Here is a 19175-nt window from a genome sequence, read left to right on the forward strand (position 1 = left end):
GTTAAAATTTGAAATATTGCAATCTGGTGGCACAGTCCAGTATTGTTTATAGGCAGCTGAGTTTAGTCAGCAGTTTTTCATATGGATTTTTTTCTAGAATCATTGCTGTCCAAAAGAAGTCATGGTATGTTATGAGAAATGAATAGTGTATGGTTGCTGTAGCCATGATGGCCTACAGATGAAACCAAATAATGCTAATAGAGACAATTACATCTTTCTTCCTCTCTACTCCAGAAGTGCAGATCTGTCTTAAGTGATCGAACCAACTAACATAAATAAAACTTAGAGCAATCATTTTCAAGTTGTATGTAACCAAATTGACCTTGAGTCTGCTTTAGATCCTAAAAAGTGAATGCAATGTATGATTTTTTTCCTGGCGATGTGCTGAGGATATTAACTCCTTACAGACTACCTCATTAAGAAATATGGGCACTAACTCCTTTTCAAATGTCTGCTTGCAGAAGAAAATACAACAGAGGAAGGAATGCATTTCATGGGACCCTTTGAAGTTTATAATGGACAGGTTTTCTCCCACGTTTCTTTGCTTGTGACCCTGGGTATAGAGAAAGAGGCATAAAAGAGACACTTAGTGAGGACAGAAGCATTTTGCTGCGCCATCAGCGCTGGGCTGTCACTGCTGGCAGCTGCTCCCTGCCCGTGGCAGCCCTGGGTGTCCTTGCACAAGTGCAGGGCTCTGCAAAAATACATTTTGAATTAAAGACATTGAAGTCAGGGTTCCACAGCTTCTGTTTCCTGTGTGTGGCCCTCACACTTCAGTCTTTGCTTTTCTAAACCTGTTCTGTGTGCATATTTATGCTTGTATCAATTTACAACCCAGCCAACGAGACCAATTTAACTTTGCTGTGAGAATCTGAACACCAACATTCAGAGGCTGAAGGTGTTACACCAAACTTCTCATAAAGAACAGAAATCTCTGACAGAAGAGAGAATGCACCTCTGCATGCAGAGAATCACCTTGGAGGTTTTTGCTTGTTTGGTAGGTTTTCTTTCAGGATTAGCAAGAACAGAAAGGAGTTGTTAATATGGCTTTCTGAAGAACTGTGTTCATCACAGAAGCCATGAGCCTATTTCTGAATGTGATTACAGCAGTGGTGTAGGGCAAAGAGTTGTTGTTGTGATTTAGACAAATATTTCATAAAGTGTCACACAAAGAAGAAGCCCTTTAGCCACGGGTACAATGTTAAAACTAGGCTGCAGTTCAGCATACTGGGGACACTGAGGGAAGGAGTACAAAGGTTCAGGCCCTGGTTTGGAGTCAGAAGTGTAGCATTGCAGCTCCTTTTTTGGCAGCTTTCCTAGAACATGAAACTTTTACCGGCAGTAATTCACACACTTGTTCACTACAGTAGCCAGATATTTAAAATTATTATAGATACCAGCTAAAAATTCAGGCTCCTCTTCAGTGGTGTAGTGCTCTGTATGAAGTATAATGTATATAATGCATCTATAATTGTATATATTTCTGTAGGCTGAGAAGATTGCAGCTTTGGAAACCCAACTATTTCTGCTGCATCTAATGCACATTGTTTAGTGTGCATGGTGTGCAAAAGGGGAGTAGGCAGTGGTGCCTGTATTAATATTGTCACAGTGTAGTTTGAAGGGTAAAAGACAAAACTGGCCAAAGCAAGGCTAGGAAATGTGCTGAATGTGTATCTGAAGTGGTTTGGTACTGTTCTGGTAGACAGAGGAGTGAAATGCAGCTTTCCTCCTGCTTGCTTTGCTGTGCCTTGGCAATGTTGCTGTGGCTGCTGCTGGGGGCTGTATTTGTCCTGCACTACAAACAAAATCTCCTCTGTGTGCCAGCCTTGCTGAAGGTGCAGGTTCACAGCATTTTGCCTCTGTGATGGATCTGTTTGGCCCCGTCACCATCATTCCTGACAATCTGAGGGCACAGGGCTGTTATCTGCATTTCACCTGTGGGAAACTGAGACCTAAAGAAGCTGAGGGACCTGTTAAGGTAACACAAAAATCTGTGACAGAGCAGAGCTGGATCATGCTCTCCTAGATCTTCTCAAGTAATTTAACTCCTGGGCCTTTCTGCTACCTGGGAACATTTTTGGCAAAAAAGGGGAATTGCACAGAGTGTAATAATTCCCATTCTAAGCACCTTTCTATATGAATATGAGTTCTAAAATCCTGCATCTGTTGTAGTTCAAATTTATCTTTAGCAGGATTTAATTTATCTTTAGCAGGATTCACTGAATACACAGACAGTATATATATTCAGTGAATATACATACTAACAGTTAGTAGAAGCTTGTAGAGTCAAAATAATCTGATGTTAGGATAGTAACTCATGGAAATTACCACAAACAGGAAGCCTAGGGGAGCTCTACTCAAATGTTGATTACCATATACTATGTAAAAACAATTCTGTTGCCAACTTAATGCCAACACTAGACAAATTTCCCAATTTAATCCCAGTTTTGTAACTTTTACTAGATTGCCTTTTTGGCAGGATGACTCTAAACCCATGTAACAGTTTATCTAAGAAAGTGGCATGTATTGCATCTCAGCATCTGTTTCCAAGCTGTACCACTCCTTAACTTCCCAGTCCAATCTGGGCTGCTCTGCCTGAAATCTCCTGCTCACTTTGGGGTCTCTCTCCTCTCCCTGCTCCCTCTCAGCAGTGGGAATCAAAAGCAGCAGATCCAATGGTTCTGTGTGATCAGTGTTGGGGAATTACTGCAGTGTGGTGAGCTGGCATCTGCATGTGGCCTCGGCTTTTAGTGATCAAAAGGCTTTTGGACAAACCCTGCTTCTCTTCTGCTCTGAAATTTCTTACCAAGCATTCTCTAGCAGAGGTGAAGGATATTCCTAAACTGCTGTAGGTTTTTTCTCTGTCTTAAAAATAAGGCTGCAATCTGAGTCTTATGTACAACACAACCAATCAGCATCACAACCTGATGTTCTTCATAGTAAATGACACAGATGTGTGAACATGGTTTGTAGTTCTTTTAACCAAAATGTATAAACCAGGCCCTGGTGTTTAACTCTGCTGTCCTTTATTATTGCATGGATAATTAATTTAGTTTTATTACTGTACAGGATTTTGAGGTTTAATGACATCATTTTTCTATTTTATATTATTTGTATAACAAAATGTTGAGGAGGTAATAGCATTAATTTCTAAAGTTTTGCCTGTAAAGCTGAATTTCCTCTGTTAACAGAGGAAATATTTATAGATTTATTTATATTGGTGAAGCCTGTGAATGCTTTCAAATACCAGGGGAAAAGAATTAGTTTCCATTAGACATTTATATTTTTCCATTTGCCAAAGTCTCCTTCTTTCCTTTTCTCCCCACACACCTTTTTGATTCTACATGACTCGTTCTAGCTGAAGATTGCTGAGATATTTCACTTGTAGGGCAGATGAAGGGCCCCATGGACTGGAGAGGCAGAATGTGGGGAGTGGAGCTCAGGCTGCCTGTGCTCTCCTTCCCTCAGGGGCTGCAGTTCCTGACCCTCACTGAGGTGATGAGACTTGGATTTTTGCTCTCACAGCACTCCAGTGTCAGCCTCCACGAGAGAACTCCCAGCTTTGTGCCAATAAAACATTCTGGGGCTGGAGAGGAGTGCATGGGATCTTCCTTGTCCTCTTGTCCTCTTTCACTTTGCAGAAATACTGAGACATCCACCACAGCAAGGACAAGAATGCAGGAGATTTTTGTCCTGGTTCCTGGGCAGTAGAGTGATTATCTTTTTATTTCTCTGTCTCAGTCTGCCTCTGTTCCTTTTCTCCATCACAATCTGGAAGAAAAAATGCTAACAGCTTCCTGAGAGGACCCTAATTACTGAGCTGAAATGCTCTTTGAAACGTCCTGCTAGCTGGGGGCCTGTCCTTGGTGCCTGAAGTTTTATTCATGGGGCTGGAGGAGGTGGTTTTCTAGCACCTAGCTCTCTTCCTAGCTTTTCTAGCTCAGGTCCCCTGTTACAGAAGCTGCTCTGAAAGGTGGGATTTCCAGATTTTTCTGCTGCTGTTAAAGAATGCTGAATTATTTGAGCAGCCTGGTTCAGCACCAACACAACACACACCCACTGGCAAGGAGTGAAGCCTGCCCTTATGGGAGTGCAGAGTCAGGAATTCAATTGTCTTTGAGCCAAGGAAGACACTGAGTCAGGTCTGCTCTGTCCTGGGATTTGTCCTAACACCTTCCTGGGATTGCATAAAGCCATTGCTGCCCCTTTTGTTGGAAAGAACTGAGCAAATCTGCCTGATATGTTTGGGTGTAACTGGATTTTTTCCAGCTCTCCTGGCTGTGACGAAGTTTCACCTGGCACTAGGACTTGCCACCATCTGCAGGAATGAGGGGCAGGGCCATTTTTTCTGGTAAAAATGACGGCTTGTTGTTGCATGTACTTGATCAAAGTTGCAGTTAGAATCTTGGCAAAGTCATATTTGTATTTCTGTCAGCACCTCCTGGTCATCATGGCTGTGGAAGCCCAGAGAGGAATCTGCTCTGTCTCCTGCAGCATCAGCAAAATTCCCAGCTCTGCTCTGATGCTGGATTTCTCTATTGCTGGTGATGAATGATGTACTGGATGAAACAGAAGGAGTGCATCTGGATTATCAGATATCCTGCTGAGTGCAGAATGCTGACACTTGGGAAAATCTCATCTTGTGAGCTGAACATTTTTCATATGGAAGTCAATTTTAGATAATAAATAGAGCACCAGAATGCAGATCCCTCCTGTTCATTACTGCCCTTTATGTAGCAGTACAAGACAATCCCAGGACTTTAAGGCACAGGCTTGTCATCTGCAGCATTTGTTCTGGATGGTCCCTGCATGCTCTGCAGGTATTGCAAATGGGAATGAACTCTGCCATTGAAATGTGGGGTCCCAGTACAATGCTCTAAACGAAAATACACCAGAGCACACATTTTCTGAGAAGGAATTTTTAAAGTAGCACGTAGACAATACAAGGAAACCAACATCTGAGATTCTAACTGGATTCTGTACTCCATTTTGCAGTGATCTCTCACACAGAGGAGACTTGCATTTGTGTTTATGACAGAGTAAGCCCTGCCCTACCATTACAATAATTGATTTAATAGAGATATTCTATGTGTGGAATGAAAATGTTTCCTTTTTTAATTCTGTGTTAACTGTGAGAGGAAAAAACAGGACAGAATATATATGGGTGTGAATGCAGCACTCCAGCCTGTTATTCTCATGATGCTGACTGTTCTGTATAGTGTAAAGCAACAGGAATTTTGGAAAATACTTTTCATCCTGGCATCTGTTGAAATAGTCACTGCCTTCATTGAGGAGAAAACTCAGGCTTGAATTTGCTGGAGCAGGCTCTTCTCAGATGAGAAGAGTAAAATCAGAAGGGATTAAGGTTGGGAGTTGAGAGGAAAATGAGGAAACCTTTATTGATTTTAGTTCATTGCCATTGGCATTCTAATTACTGTAACAATTACAGAAGTGCCACCTTTGAACCTTTCCAGTGTTTGAGGAATTTGAGAAGCAAGATTTCGGTTTGGTCTCATATAGAATAGCAAATAAGTATGAGTGTAAATATCTTTTGCTGTCAGCAGCTAACTTAGACACTGGTAGTGATCATTTTGTTCAGGTTTAGTAATTTCAACCTCTAAATACTATTTAATTTTTTACTTCTTCTTTAGTTTCATAGACAGTGCGCAGATCCAGTGATTCCAATGAAGAGGGAACTGATATTTTGTTCCTTGAACTTTGTAAAAGGTTTTTTATTTAGCTAAATTCTTATAATAAAGTTCTCCAAGAAGTCCCTGTCAATTCATATAAGTTTGGAAATTTAGAAATACAGGTTTAATGCTAAAAAATTGAAAGCCCATTTTAGTTCAACTGAAAGAAGAACAAAAACCTTATCCTAAACTGGTTTGTTACATTACTCTTTGTTTTAAAACAGTGTATGAATGTGTGTGTGCAACGAATGGAGCAACTTGTAAAGCGAAAATTTAAAAGCCAGTGTCCAGAAACTTCCATGAAAATAAAGAAGTTTTACATTCATACCAGCCTTTGAGATGATCACAACTGAAAAATGCTGCTCAGTCACAAAGTGAATTTTCTACAGCTGCATCCCTCATGCTTTCTGTTTAAAGTTCCAGTTTGCTATTCCAAACCAGCGCTCACATGAAAGCTCCCCCTGCAAAGCTGTGCAGCAGCTCACCCACACCAACACCTTTTTTCCCACATCATCATCATATATGTCTTGTTCATGAGTGAAATTTACTTTAATAACACCTGATTTTCTTACCTGCTGACCACTTTGTTGGTTAGCATCCTCTCTGAAATGCAGTTTTCTCTCCAGGTCCTTTACAAGTGCAGCTTTGTTTTCCCGAATGGAATCTTCTGTTGCCAGTGGCAGAGGCTTCAGGTTTTTCTTTAATCCCTGGGTTGGGCTATTAAAAGAAAATTCTGATACTAACATGCAGCAACCAATATTTATATATATTTATATATATATTGTCATATTGTCACCTGTATGCTATGATACATTATGGTGGAACCTGTTATTTATTCAATTAGGAGCCAAAGCACAATACAGGATTTTTTTTTTTTTTGGTACTATCTTAATGGGGGATCCCATTCCCATGCAGTAGAAATTAAAAACACACATCTTAAAGAAAGTAAGGATTGTAATGGTACAATAAACATCTAAGTGCCATTTATATTTATCCTGCAATAATGATGTCACAGTAAATGCTAAAGAAATGAGTGTAGGTGTTACCTGAGGTGTACAATGTGTACATTTGACTGCTAACAGGCAATAATTTAAAAGTTGATACAATTGATCTTTATCTCACATCTCATTGATCTTTATCTCACATCCTCCCTGATAATTTACTCTTTCCATGAACTTTTACTCCTTTAATTTCTCTCACCCTTTTATGACACCCAATATCAGCAGTTTTTTGTTTCTTTCTTTGTTTTTATTTTATAGTTGTGGTGTGTTTGATTTTAGTAAAGTTAAGTAACGAGTACGGGTCTGAAGGCAGGATTCCTGGCACACAGTGTGGTGAATTTTATAGACACAGGGCACATTCTTCTGCTGTAATGACAATTTGGTTGATGTATTATCAGCAGGATAGCCAGGAGATTGTGGCTTGCTGGTGGCTACCACTACCTTGAGCTGTACCATTGATAAAAGGGGAAAATATTCCTCACTTTCTGCAGGATTTGGAGTTCTATGGTAAATAGTTTGGGAAATAGTTGTACCAATGTACAGGTGCTAGCCATGCTAACACAGAGTTCACATAGTCCACAAAAGGGAAATTTGCTTCAGCTCCACCACTAAAGAAGAGACTCTTAATGCCCCCACTTTGTCAGTACATCATCATCCTTATTTGCTTTACCATGGTAGCTGTTTTGTCAAAGAAATCATGCTGGCTCTTAATGAAATTATTTATGTGCAAACCCCTAACTCTCCTGAGATTTTCTGGGGGACCTCAAATGTTGAAAGTACTGCAACCAGGAAAATACCTTTACAGAAGTTACTTTTTAGATTCATCTGGACTAGAAAAACCCTTGCAGTAAAGGTACCTTTAAAACTTTACTTCTTGCTTACAATAGGTATGAATGTTTTTACACCTGGTGTAAGCAAAGAGCTTTGGAGTGACTTATCCTGCAAGCTCATGAAACATCTTCTCTCACACTAGTACAGTCTTATGAACCTCTGAGCCCCCACACTCTTGTACATCCGTTTGTACACTCACATCTCTCCATCTTCAATTTTCTCTTTCTACAGAAGGTATTTGTCACCCTGTTCCTCTAAAGTTCTTCCAAGCCTTCTGATGTTTACATCTCTGTAATGGAGTTTCTCACACACTTTTCATGTAAATAATGATTGTTTTGCATTCCTTTCTGGAGGAGGAGAGAATTGATGGACCAGTGTGGTTGGAGAGGTGGCAATTTCATCCTCCAATCCATTTGGAATTCTATAAATATCGAGGTCCAGAAGTAAACCAGCCCTTTTTGCCTTGGACATCTCAGTGTAATTTCATGTCATATTGTGGCAGGTGTTATCCCTTCTTTCCTTTACTGGGTGTAAAGGTTGGATTAAATGCCCAGAATATCTGGATATCCCACTTTTCTATTTTACACCAGACTTGCATTTCAGTGACTCCCTGTCCTGGGTTGACCGTATGATGCTTTTATCCCCAGCCTGTGAGTTGTCTCCAGAATTTGCCCTGAACCAGGACATTCCCCACTGAACAGCTGGACAGAAATGCATCCCTGTTGCGGTGTGTTGTAATAGCCTGTTTTAAGCTTCCGGGTCCCTTCCCAGGTGTGCCTATACCTCTCTCCCTTCCCCCTCGCCCCCTTGCTGAGTGAGTCCTGTCAATCAGGCTTAACATTCCAGCAAAGGCATCGTGTGGTTGGTCAGGTTCAAAGGATGCCCCTCAGGCCTGGGGGTCATTGGCCTGTCTGGGTGTCATCCTCCCCTGAGACCCTGTCCCTCCCACCTGGTTGGTGCCTCACCTGTCCCCTCCCTTCCCCTGTCCCTGAGCTTAAAAGCCGAATCAGACCATGTGCTCGTTATTCTGTTGGAGCTGTTACTACGATTCAGACCTGTGTGACTATGGAATAAAGCTCTGGATATATAACCCTCCAGCAGAATCCATCTCCTTTTCCTCCTCACCATTAGCCTGAAGCCTTCTTCCTGAGGTAAACGGAGTTCCTACCAAGCCTGGACTTGTTTAGTGCCCAGCTGCAACCACCAGCAAGCTAAAGGTGTCTCTGGGGTGATACACCACAGCTGCCGCCTTTGGCCCAGCAGCGAGGGTCAGACTGGCCCAGGCACAATCTAACTGGTAATATTGGGATTCCCTTTCCAATACATCCCGCTTCCCTTGAGTATTGTCCCTGTTTCTGTGCCCGTGTTTGGTGCTACTCACGTGGCTGGGGTGCTTCTGGGCAGTCCCATGGCGTTGGTGGATGGTGCAGCAGGCATGGAAGGCAGCACAGCGCTGAGGAAAGCCACGGGGTTCTGGATGCGCGCCGTGGGGGACAGGGGAGCAGGGGCCACGCTCTGGGGCTGGAACTGCTTCACAGGAGGCAGCGTCAGCGGGGGCACCACGGCCTCCCTGGGGCTGGGCACACACTGCTCATTCCTGCCTCCTGAGGCCCGGGCTGGGTTTGCTGGGAAGTTCTCCGTGGGGTTTGTCCTGGAGGCAGCCGGGGGCACGCTGCCGAAGGAGCCTGAGGAGCTGGCACAGGGGCTGCCCGGCGGGGTCTGGGGTGCCAGCAGCTGCTTGGGGCGCCCGTAGCCCAAGGTTTGGGGGGCACAGGCTGAGCCCTGCCTGTACAGCACGGAGCTGGACTGCTGGCACACGGCACTGGCAGAATTCACCAGCGTGCTGGTGAAGGACAGCTCTCTCAGAGACGCCTGGTGCACCTGCTGCTGTTCGAGCAGGACCTGGTTGTGGAGCTGCTTTAGCTGGCTCTGGTCACTGCACAGAAAATAAAGATGAACAGAATTGGTTACGAGCCCCAAATGAGCCAGTTGGCTGCATTTGTGTGTATGAATTCAGAGAGGAAAATTCAATGTCCTGTGATACAGTAAGAGACAGGAAACTGCTACATGGCATATTCTCTAACATTATGAGAGAAGCATAATATTAGTTTTCTACTAAAATAACCTTTTCCTTCATGTTCCCTTCTTTGCCAGAGGCACCAAAGCTTTTTGTCCACAAATTATTTGATTGAAGATAATTCTTACATTTTAGTATGTAAAATATAAATATAAATCTTACTCAAAGATATTTAAGGGATATCATTGTCAAAGTCACCTTAGTACCTCCTTGCTTGTGTAACTGAGAGTGAGATTTGGTGTATCATAATTTAAATGAGTGTTTGTAAGCCAGGTTGCATTATTTACCTCCTGCTGAAGTGGTTTCTGAAACCAGCACTTTGACTGCTAAAGCTTTGTAGTAATCCACCACAGGATATGCTACCAATGGAGTTTAGGTGGTGTTGACACTCAGTGACAGGCAGGAGTGGATAATTCAGAGAGGACTTGCATTCCATGCTGTTGTTGTTTTTCTAGATGCTATCTACTAGGTAGTTTTTCAAGGCTTTCTTACTTTGCAGTTAAGGAAAATCATTTTGCCTTGTCAAGAGGTTTATTTAGTTATTATGTATATGGAAATACAGCACATGGAAACAGGAGAGCTTTTTCCCTTCCAAAACCAGAAAAGACATAGAAGATATGGAAAATGATTGTGTAATAAACTATGGAGTATTAAATATCTACTGATAAAAAGTGTAATATGTGGATGTAGAGACCAAGCACAACAGCTCCTGACAAAGCAAATACATACTCAACATAATTGGTTTTAGTTAAAAGACTTGTTTATATAATGTACCACACAAAAATCACATTAAAGGCAGATAAAGATAGCAATTTCAAGCTTTCATAAAGGAGAATGGTAGAGTTAGTAGTTCTGTGGGCCTGATTTTGTGCCCTTCATGTATACATCTGCATAATAAAGCAATTCTTGGTAACACAGCTTTTTTGGGAGGGAGAGCTGAGAGAAATTCTGCTCTATGCAAGCATTGGGCACTTAAATACTGGTTCTGTCCCCCCAAAACTCACTATAGCTCAGAAAGTGTGTAGGGCTGTGAATGTGGGCTTCACAATTCAAACCCCGTGCTCTGAGTTCTCCCTCTGCCACAAGGAGTGTAAGTTCTGTCTTCTTGTAATGTTTATGCTATGGAATTACATCCTGGCTTGAAAGTACCAGTGAATTACTTTATGGAGTCATTCCTGAGCCCTCAGGAAAAGCCTCTGCATATTCAAGAAATTAAGATGTTTGTGTGCTTGTTGTTAAATTATGTGTGGGAGGTTGAAAAAATGCTGAAAATACTTCCCATAATAAACTGCAGTGTGAATTCCATAAATTGTCCTCTAAGAAAACCACATTACTTCTTCAAATTCCCCCTTGAGCTCCCAGTGCACCAATCACTTTTTAGCTCAAGTGGTTTCCCATTATCAAGCATTTCCAAGTATTTTATCTGTTTTGGGGGGACATGACGTTTGTGGGACACACGAGTCATGAGGCCTTTGGGATGACAGTCTGTACTGTGTGTTAGCCTGAATGTGTCTGCTTTGGGCAGTATTTCATACCCAGAACTGAGTGAGATATGTCTGAAGAAACTATTTTTATTTTGCCTGCATGAGATCAGTGTTCTTCACCTCCTGATTGCAGCAGAAAGCATTGTGGAATTAATAACATTTCCTAGGGAGAACATTTTCCTTTTTAAATTGGAGGTCACTTTTCCTGACAGGGATATGCAGAAAAAATAATCTAGTGCTGGAGAATTTGTTTTCTAAGATTATGGTCAGTTAGGCCAATACCATGTAATCTCTTTATCCTGCATTTGAGTTTTCACTGTGGTGCAATAGTGTTGTGGTCAATAAATACTAAATAATCTCAGTGATGCTCCTGAGAATTAGACTTCTGTTTACTTACAGCTTTGGTTTAGCCAGCACTGGGGGAGGCTCCTTGGATGGTGATGCTGGCTCTGGTGTTTTCACTGGCTGTCCGTTTATCTTCTCGGGGAAGTGGTTGGGTCTGCTTTGGTTGGTGGTGCCAGGTCCATCCTCTGAGGAGGATTCACTGCCTTTCTCATCTTCGGGCAGCTTGAAGTGCACGCGGAGCCCTGCCTTGGAGCTGGACCTGGGCTCGTTGTGGTTCACCAGGACTCCCTCCAGTTTGGGTCTGGGGGCTTGGCTTTGGAGGCTGGAAGGAGCCTGGGGGGCAGCCTGGTGCTCAGTGGCCACAAAGTCGATGGAGCACGTCGTGTGAAGGGCAGCAGTGCTGCTGCTGTCCTCAGGTGCTGGAAGAGGAAAGGTCAAACCTTTGGGACATGTAAATGCCAGAAATCAAAGGGAAATGAAAGCACTCACTCTGTCCTTCCAGCTGTTGCACTGGCTTGATTGACCTTGTTTGTTTAAGAACAAATTCCCTTGAAAAAGGAATGTTGTAAAGGTAGAGGGAAAAGGGACACTGCTGCAGCTTGAAAATCAGTCAGTGGTCTCCAGCCAGTGAATTATTCCCCTACATCTTTGAAACGCAAACATTGTTTTTCCCCAGAGAATTCCCACACTTTAGTTATGAGGAACAGTGCCAGAGCTTGAGCTGCATTGGAGCCAACAGCACACAGCCCAAATCCCAGCTCTGCTGGATTTACCAGGAGCTTTAAAGGACTCAGCTGGCTCTTACCTTTGACAGTCAGACGAGCTATACTGGACACTGTGCCATATTTATTGCTTGCAGTACAGGTGAAACTGCCAGAATCTTCTGAAAACACTTCAGCAATAACCAGAGTACAAATCTCCTCTGCAAAGCACCAGAGCAGGGTTAGCACTTGGAGTGAGCAGTGACCAAACACACAGAACCCTGGCTGCCTTTGGGGAGATTTCCTTAGGGACTCCCACCTTGCTCACTCTGTTTCTAGTTCCATCAGTATTATCAGTTTTGGCAGCCTTTGTGTGCAGCAGCTGTTATCAGCATTGTCTGCAGCAGCTGGTACCCTCTGTGCTCCAGCATGCCCAATGGAAGCAAAGAACAGGTGTCAGCAGAGCGTGGAAAACATTAGAAAATGTTTTCCTAACACATGAAGTACAGACTTAAAAGAACTGAAAATTTAATTTGGAAAAATATATAGTGTACTCTACACTCTCAGCTCACTAAAATATATATATATATATTTATCTCTGATGATTGAAAGATTAATTATAATTGACTGGGAACAATTCAAGTGGAGTCACTCTGTAATGGGGATAAATATAAACCACATACATATAGACTGTTGTTTTCAAAAGTACAGATTTGCAGATAGAGGGGATAGTGCTAACTGTGCTTACAGAAAGTTAACTTTTGACTTCTTGGTGAAGATGACTAAAGGGCACCAAAAATATGCCAACAAAATTGTACTAGGAAAAACCATATTCCATCTGGAAAAGTCAGTCTGGGTTTATGCCATTCCTGTCTGACCAGGCTGGGCAGCAGTGCCAGCTAATAAATATCTGCTATGATGGGATTTGAAGTCTTTTGGTTTGGCTGAGTAGCTGGGAGGAGGAGGGACAGCAACATCTAAAGTGAATTTAAATGTGGGCTGATAAAATTCCTTCACCTACTCAGTGACTATTTTTCTACAGTTGTGCAGTAGACTTTCCTAAACCCCTACAGGATAAATATTCTATGAGTTCTATATTCTACTTTTGCACACTTGAACTTGATTGTTTCATGTCATCACCAAGGAAAACCCAAGAGCAACAAAGAGATTGTTTCCTATCAACTATAGGAGAATAATAGTTTATTATAGCAGTATGATAACAGAACCAGTTTAAGGCATTATAGTATCTAGTTTATCATGCTGGGGTCTGCCAACCACTGCATGCATGGAAATCCAGATTCCTTCTGAATGAGCAGCAGGTGATGAGGCTGTGACAACTGCACCCAGCTGATTATCCCCTAAAAACTGCCTCACATTACTCAGCAGTGATGCCACTGCACAGTAACAGAACAGTGGCACTGCCTTCTGGCAGAAGCTCCATCTTTACATTCCTCACTCTCAGACACAGGCAGTTTCTTTCAAGACTCTTTTTGGGGTAAAAATGTTTCAAATAGGGCAAGGAGAATGCAGAAATTTATATTCCATAAGAATTAATACTGATTTGATAATTTTTTTGCTTTGATAATTTTGCATCTTGGCAGGAGCGACTTCATATTTTTAATGGCAAAAGGCGATGAGAGAGTGAATCTGTCATGGAGAAATATCCCAAGCTACAGGGCTCCTGTGCCCCAGCCCTGTGGAGCAGTCCCCATTCTGGCCTGCTCCTTGGCATCAGCCGGCCCAGCCACATTTATAGGATTTGCTGATGCCAGGGGTGCAACACCTGATGTGCTGCTCTCACATTTCGCTGCTCGGGAGCGCAGGGAATGGCTGACATGGCTGAGCATCTGACGCAATGTTCCCTAACTGGTAAACGGGATAAAAATAGCTCAGCTCTACCTCATCTCCTGTGCTTCAGGACCTCAGATGTACAGGGGACCCTCATACATTCATTTTATTAATCTTTAGCTCGTTTAAATCCTGAGGTAAAACTGGGTCTAAGCAAAGTGGAAGCATTTTCTGCAAAAGAGACTGAATTAATTCACGTTACATGTTTGTGGAACAGCCTACAGTGAAATGTGTGCCACTAGTAGCTACAGAACATGAGGAAAAGAAGAAATTATGTTAATTAAATAATGAAGTTTTAATATTTAATATTTTATAAAGTTAAACCACCACATTTATGTAATTAAAAGTTATGATCCTCACCTGGTTCAGCCATAGATCGTGGTTCTAAAGGGAAGAAGAGCAGATATTAGATTGAATATAGTTATTTTTGCCAATATTTCTTTTTCCTTAAGCACTATATATAAAGTTTGACCTTCTAAATAAGATGGAATACTCTTTTTGATCCAATTTTCTGTTTAAGGGGAGGTGAAGGCAGCCAGGCCTTTTACTCAATAATATGTCAAAGGCACAATTGAACAATGTGAACACTTATGAACACTATTGGGAACTTGGGAATAGGAAATAAATTCTCCAAGTAGCTGGGTGGGGTTTTTTCCAGTATTGACACAATTTTATCTTGTCTTGAAGACAATTTCTGAAACTCTGACCCGCATTAAATCAAGATATGATGAACCATTGTTTCACTTAGGTTTAGTTTAGTGTGGTATTTAAGGAATTCCTGTTGAATTTTCACAATTTTAGCATTTCAGTGACTTAGAGAAAATTGCAGGTGTTCTGACTGCATTTGAAAATTAAAATTACAGTTGTAATAAGAAATTCACAGTGTTGCTATGTTAGCAGTTTTGTTGCTTGCCTGTATTTTATTAGACACAATATTTTCACACAAGAAACATACTTTTCTGTAATATCCTAAAATCTGGAGAGTCTTCTATCAGTGTTCCTTCTCTATACCATTCAACCTTTGGGGAAGGAGCTCCTTTCACCCGACATTCAAAAACAACAAGCTGCCCCTCAGAAGCTGAAATATCCTGTAACATCTATTAGAGAAAATGAATAGACAGTCAGTAAATGTCTTAATGGTCTGGATGTAACACTGATTTCACTAAGATTTAATAAAGCCACTTAAACCCTTGAATGGCTTAGGAAAAGCATTTTTTTTTTCCCCTTTTTTTCTTTTTTTTTTTTTTTTTTTTTTGAGAGCTCATTTTTAGTTATCTCTCTTTACAGTTATCTGACCTCTACTTTTCAAATACGTCACAGAAGAAATTACCTTTGTAAATACAGGAGCAGCAATTATAGGTCTTCCATCCAGTCCTTGCAGATAGTTAGTGGGGCTTTGAGCCTGTGGATTGCAAAACATCACAAGATGATGTTGAGGTGTGCAGATATTATTTATTCACATACAAGAGAAATGTGCTTTTGGAATGACATAAAAGAGATTTTGGTGGATGAAGTCCAAAGCAAAATACCTAATGCAATGAACAGAAATTCTGTTGTGGGTGATCCTCCTGGATGGGATAACAGCAGAAATGTTATTAATTTATTGCCTTACTCAGTTCATCATGGCAAGAAAAGCTTTAGCACAGTGTATTGTAACATCTTTTCTTCATACTTCTGTAAGGCAAATATATATTGTCTGCTTGGTCATAGTCTTCTTTTAAAAATCCTTAACCTACAAAATATTTATTGATGTTAATAAGGAAATGTTAAGTCACGTGTGTGACTGCTACTATAATTCTTCTCCTTTGCCAAACCCAAACCTTTTCCAGAGGTGGGATGTCAACCTGTTGATCCTACTCAGTGGAGCAGAATGGAATTGTTTTCCTCCTGGGAAACTTTGTTATGTGGATTGAGTATTTAATATAGTTTTTTATTTTAGAGCAACAGGAGTTTCCTCAGAGCAGCAGAATTAATGATTCAGTATCTCAGGAAATAGCCAAATTTACACACTGATGGTGCCTTATCAGCCAACAAAATTTAACAGTAGTGATTTTTCAGATAACTATTACCCTTAAGCATCTTCTTTCAAATTGGAAACGTGTTACTTAGTTCTATTTGTTCTTAGTTCTATTCTCATTGTAATCAAAAGCAAACGTGCATTAGTTCCCCTGTTCAGTATCTGTTCATTGCTTACCACCTAACCCTGAGCTGTAAGCTTTGAAAAGGCACTGGAAAATGAGAAACTTGTGAACTTTTCAGTTTTAGTTAATATGGCTAAAATTCCTACCTGGAAAGAATTCACAGCTGTGAATTTGCAGTCAGTTTGCAACAAAAAGCACTCCAAACACATGGTAATGTTAATTGGAACATGGCAATGTTAATTAGAACATGGCAATGTTAATTAGAACATGGTAACGTTAATTAGAACATGGTAATGTTAATTTCCTTTGATGTGGAAAGTAAAATGTTATGTGGCAAACAAGTTTATTTACATATAAAGTAAACACAGCAGTGAAAGGATTCTGCTTAAAATAAATTTCATTGGAAGGAAAGGACTTCAAGTGAGCTCTGTATCAGGGAGAGAAAATCCTGCTGACTGGAAGGGGCATGAGGCAGTCTGGGATGGGAGAAGGGCAAAGCCAGGTGCCCTTCCAGCCTCGGAGCTGCAGGAACACATCTGGATCCTGTGCAGCCCCAGGAACACACCTGGATCCTGTGCAGCCCAATGAACACATCTGGATCCTGTGCAGCCCCAGGGAACACACCTGGATCCTGTGCAGCCCAATGAACACATCTGGATCCTGTGCAGCCCCAATGAACACATCTGGATCCTGTGCAGCCCAATGAACACATCTGGATCCTGTGCAGCCCAATGAACACATCTGGATCCTGTGCAGCCCCAATGAACACACCTGGATCCTGTGCAGCCCCAGGAACACACCTGGATCCTGTACAGCCCCAATGAACACATCTGGATCCTGTGCAGCCCCAGGAACACACCTGGATCCTGTGCAGCCCCAATGAACACATCTGGATCCTGTGCAGCCCCAGGAACACACCTGGATCCTGTACAGCCCAATGAACACATCTGGATCCTGTACAGCCCCAGGAACACACCTGGATCCTGTACAGCCCAATGAACACATCTGGATCCTGTACAGCCCTATGAACACACCTGGATCCTGTGCAGCCCCAGGAACACACCTGGATCCTGTGCCGTGTCTGGATGGCTGCCAGGCTCAAAGCTGGAGTTCAAGAGCAAAGCAAATGCTAGAAAATGTGGGGTTCTCAGTCCCAAACTGCAGAAGAAAGACTTTATTAAGAGCTCAGTTTTAGTCCCAGAAATGCCCCGTGGTGTCCTCCTACCTGGTTAACTGGTGTTGGCACAGTCTGGACCAGGACAGACACAGGCTGGGCCTCGGCTGGTGGTGCCTTGGAGGTTTCTTGATGCTTGGCTGCAGCTCTGACAGCAGGAGATGCTGCATTCACAGAGGTGTTGGCTGGCTTTGGTTTGCTGTGAAATGTTAACCAAGAACAAGTTCTCTGACTGCAGGCTAGAGCTGAGTGTGTCCCTGAGTCACATCTGTCTCAGTTACAGCCTTGCTGAGGGACTGAGTTCCTCAGCTCCAGGCTGAGCTGTGCTCTGTAAAGCTGCATTGGGTGAGTCAGCCTGCACACCTGGGCACCCTGAGATCTCATTTCTGGCCTGGATTATCCCAGCTGTGGCTTTACCAGCTCAGAGCAGCAAGAGAAAGCAATGCTGATTTCACAGAGGACACTGCTGCTTTCCATTTTGTGCAGAGTTGGCCTCTAATGTAATGCAAATACCATGGTTTGCTTGGATACAGATTCAGTAATTAATTGCTCAAAAATAAAACAGAGACATGCTTTCTGACCAACATAGCATCAGTTTTAGTGTACAGATTGACACCTCTTCACTTTGTGGTTGTTTATATATGGAAATACAAGAGCTGACCCTTTTTGGTGAAATGATGCAGACAGTGAACAGCTGGTCTCTTTATTCAGTTTGAATTCCCCCCAGAAAATCTAGCCTTCAAAACAGAGGGTGCTTTACTCAGAGTGAAGGTACAACTGTTGTGATCACTGATTTCTCTTTTGAACATTTTTTTAGCACCTGTTCTCATATTAACTCCCTTTAGTTACAGGTGTTCAGATTGGTGTGATGGCAGCTGGAAGCTGAGCAGAAATGAAGACATTACACCCAAACCTGGCCTTTCATAATGTGATCATTTGGGGACATTCTACTGTGATGTCAGAGCAGCATTCTGAGAAAAAAATTACCCCACAATTTAATGAGGTAAGTGATTCAGAGATGCCATCAAGTGATCAGGATCATGGTCAACCCTACATTGACACCTAATGAGGTGAATTTGAAAAAAAAGAAAAAGCCTGTGACATTTGGACAGGGCTGAGCTGGAATGGAAAACTTCACAACTCATCCAAACTGATTAGGAGTACATCCCAAACCTGAGACTTTCGTAACCTTAAGTTTTATAAAACCCCTAACATTTATCAAAGTCTGTGAACCAATTCCATCTGGAGTGCTAAATTGCATACAACAGGATTTGCTGTCAGCCTGAGGTCTTCAGTCAAATACACTGCAAATGTCTTCTCTTTGCATTTTAAGAACTGGCATTTGTAATGAGTGTAATTCTCCTTAGTGGTGGAAAAAACCAAGGGGGTGCATAAATCTATCTGATTAGGGCCTCTTTTATCAAGGACTGGTTGCTTTTGATGTTGAATCTGTGCATACAAAGGAGTTCAAAATAAACGACTGACTATTTTAGTTTTCAACCAGTGTGACTCCCTTTCTAGTTCATAGAAGGGCTTTGATTCTGAAAGATTGGATCAAGTTCTAAATCATCAGGGGATGGATTTCAGTTAGGAAAAATAAAGAAATGAATAAATAATATTTCCCAGATTTTAGGTTACATCTGACATATTTTCTTTTTATAATTAAATAGTCTTTCATACCATCATTTCAGTTCACTCTAGTGCATGCCTATTAATTTCTTCATCTTAAATCTAAATCATCAATCTACCTCTATTCTGCCAAAAACCTTGTGTATTTTCATGTGAGAAACTGTACTGCATTCTTTGTCCAAGTCAGACACTTAAATCAACATTTAAGTTGGATCTAGTCAAATAGATGTTTTTTTAGTAAATTAATTTTAGAA

At 41.7% G+C, this 19175-nt stretch overlaps 1 protein-coding gene across 1 annotated transcript in view; it reads right to left on the minus strand.

The window, feature by feature from the left end:
- MYPN (myopalladin) overlaps window positions 1-19175 on the minus strand; it is a 44304-nt gene that overhangs the window by 14506 nt on the left and 10623 nt on the right. Inside the window, exons 4-11 of the mRNA XM_064716738.1 lie at window positions 17344-17491; window positions 15308-15379; window positions 14933-15074; window positions 14338-14361; window positions 12234-12350; window positions 11481-11847; window positions 8904-9458; window positions 6263-6407 (exon numbers count right to left, since the gene is read on the minus strand). Coding sequence (XP_064572808.1) covers window positions 6263-6407; window positions 8904-9458; window positions 11481-11847; window positions 12234-12350; window positions 14338-14361; window positions 14933-15074; window positions 15308-15379; window positions 17344-17491 — 1570 coding nt within the window. The remainder of the gene's footprint in view (window positions 1-6262; window positions 6408-8903; window positions 9459-11480; window positions 11848-12233; window positions 12351-14337; window positions 14362-14932; window positions 15075-15307; window positions 15380-17343; window positions 17492-19175) is intronic.

This window comes from Zonotrichia leucophrys, chromosome 6, assembly GCF_028769735.1.
Source record: "Zonotrichia leucophrys gambelii isolate GWCS_2022_RI chromosome 6, RI_Zleu_2.0, whole genome shotgun sequence".
NCBI classification, from domain to species: domain Eukaryota; kingdom Metazoa; phylum Chordata; class Aves; order Passeriformes; family Passerellidae; genus Zonotrichia; species Zonotrichia leucophrys.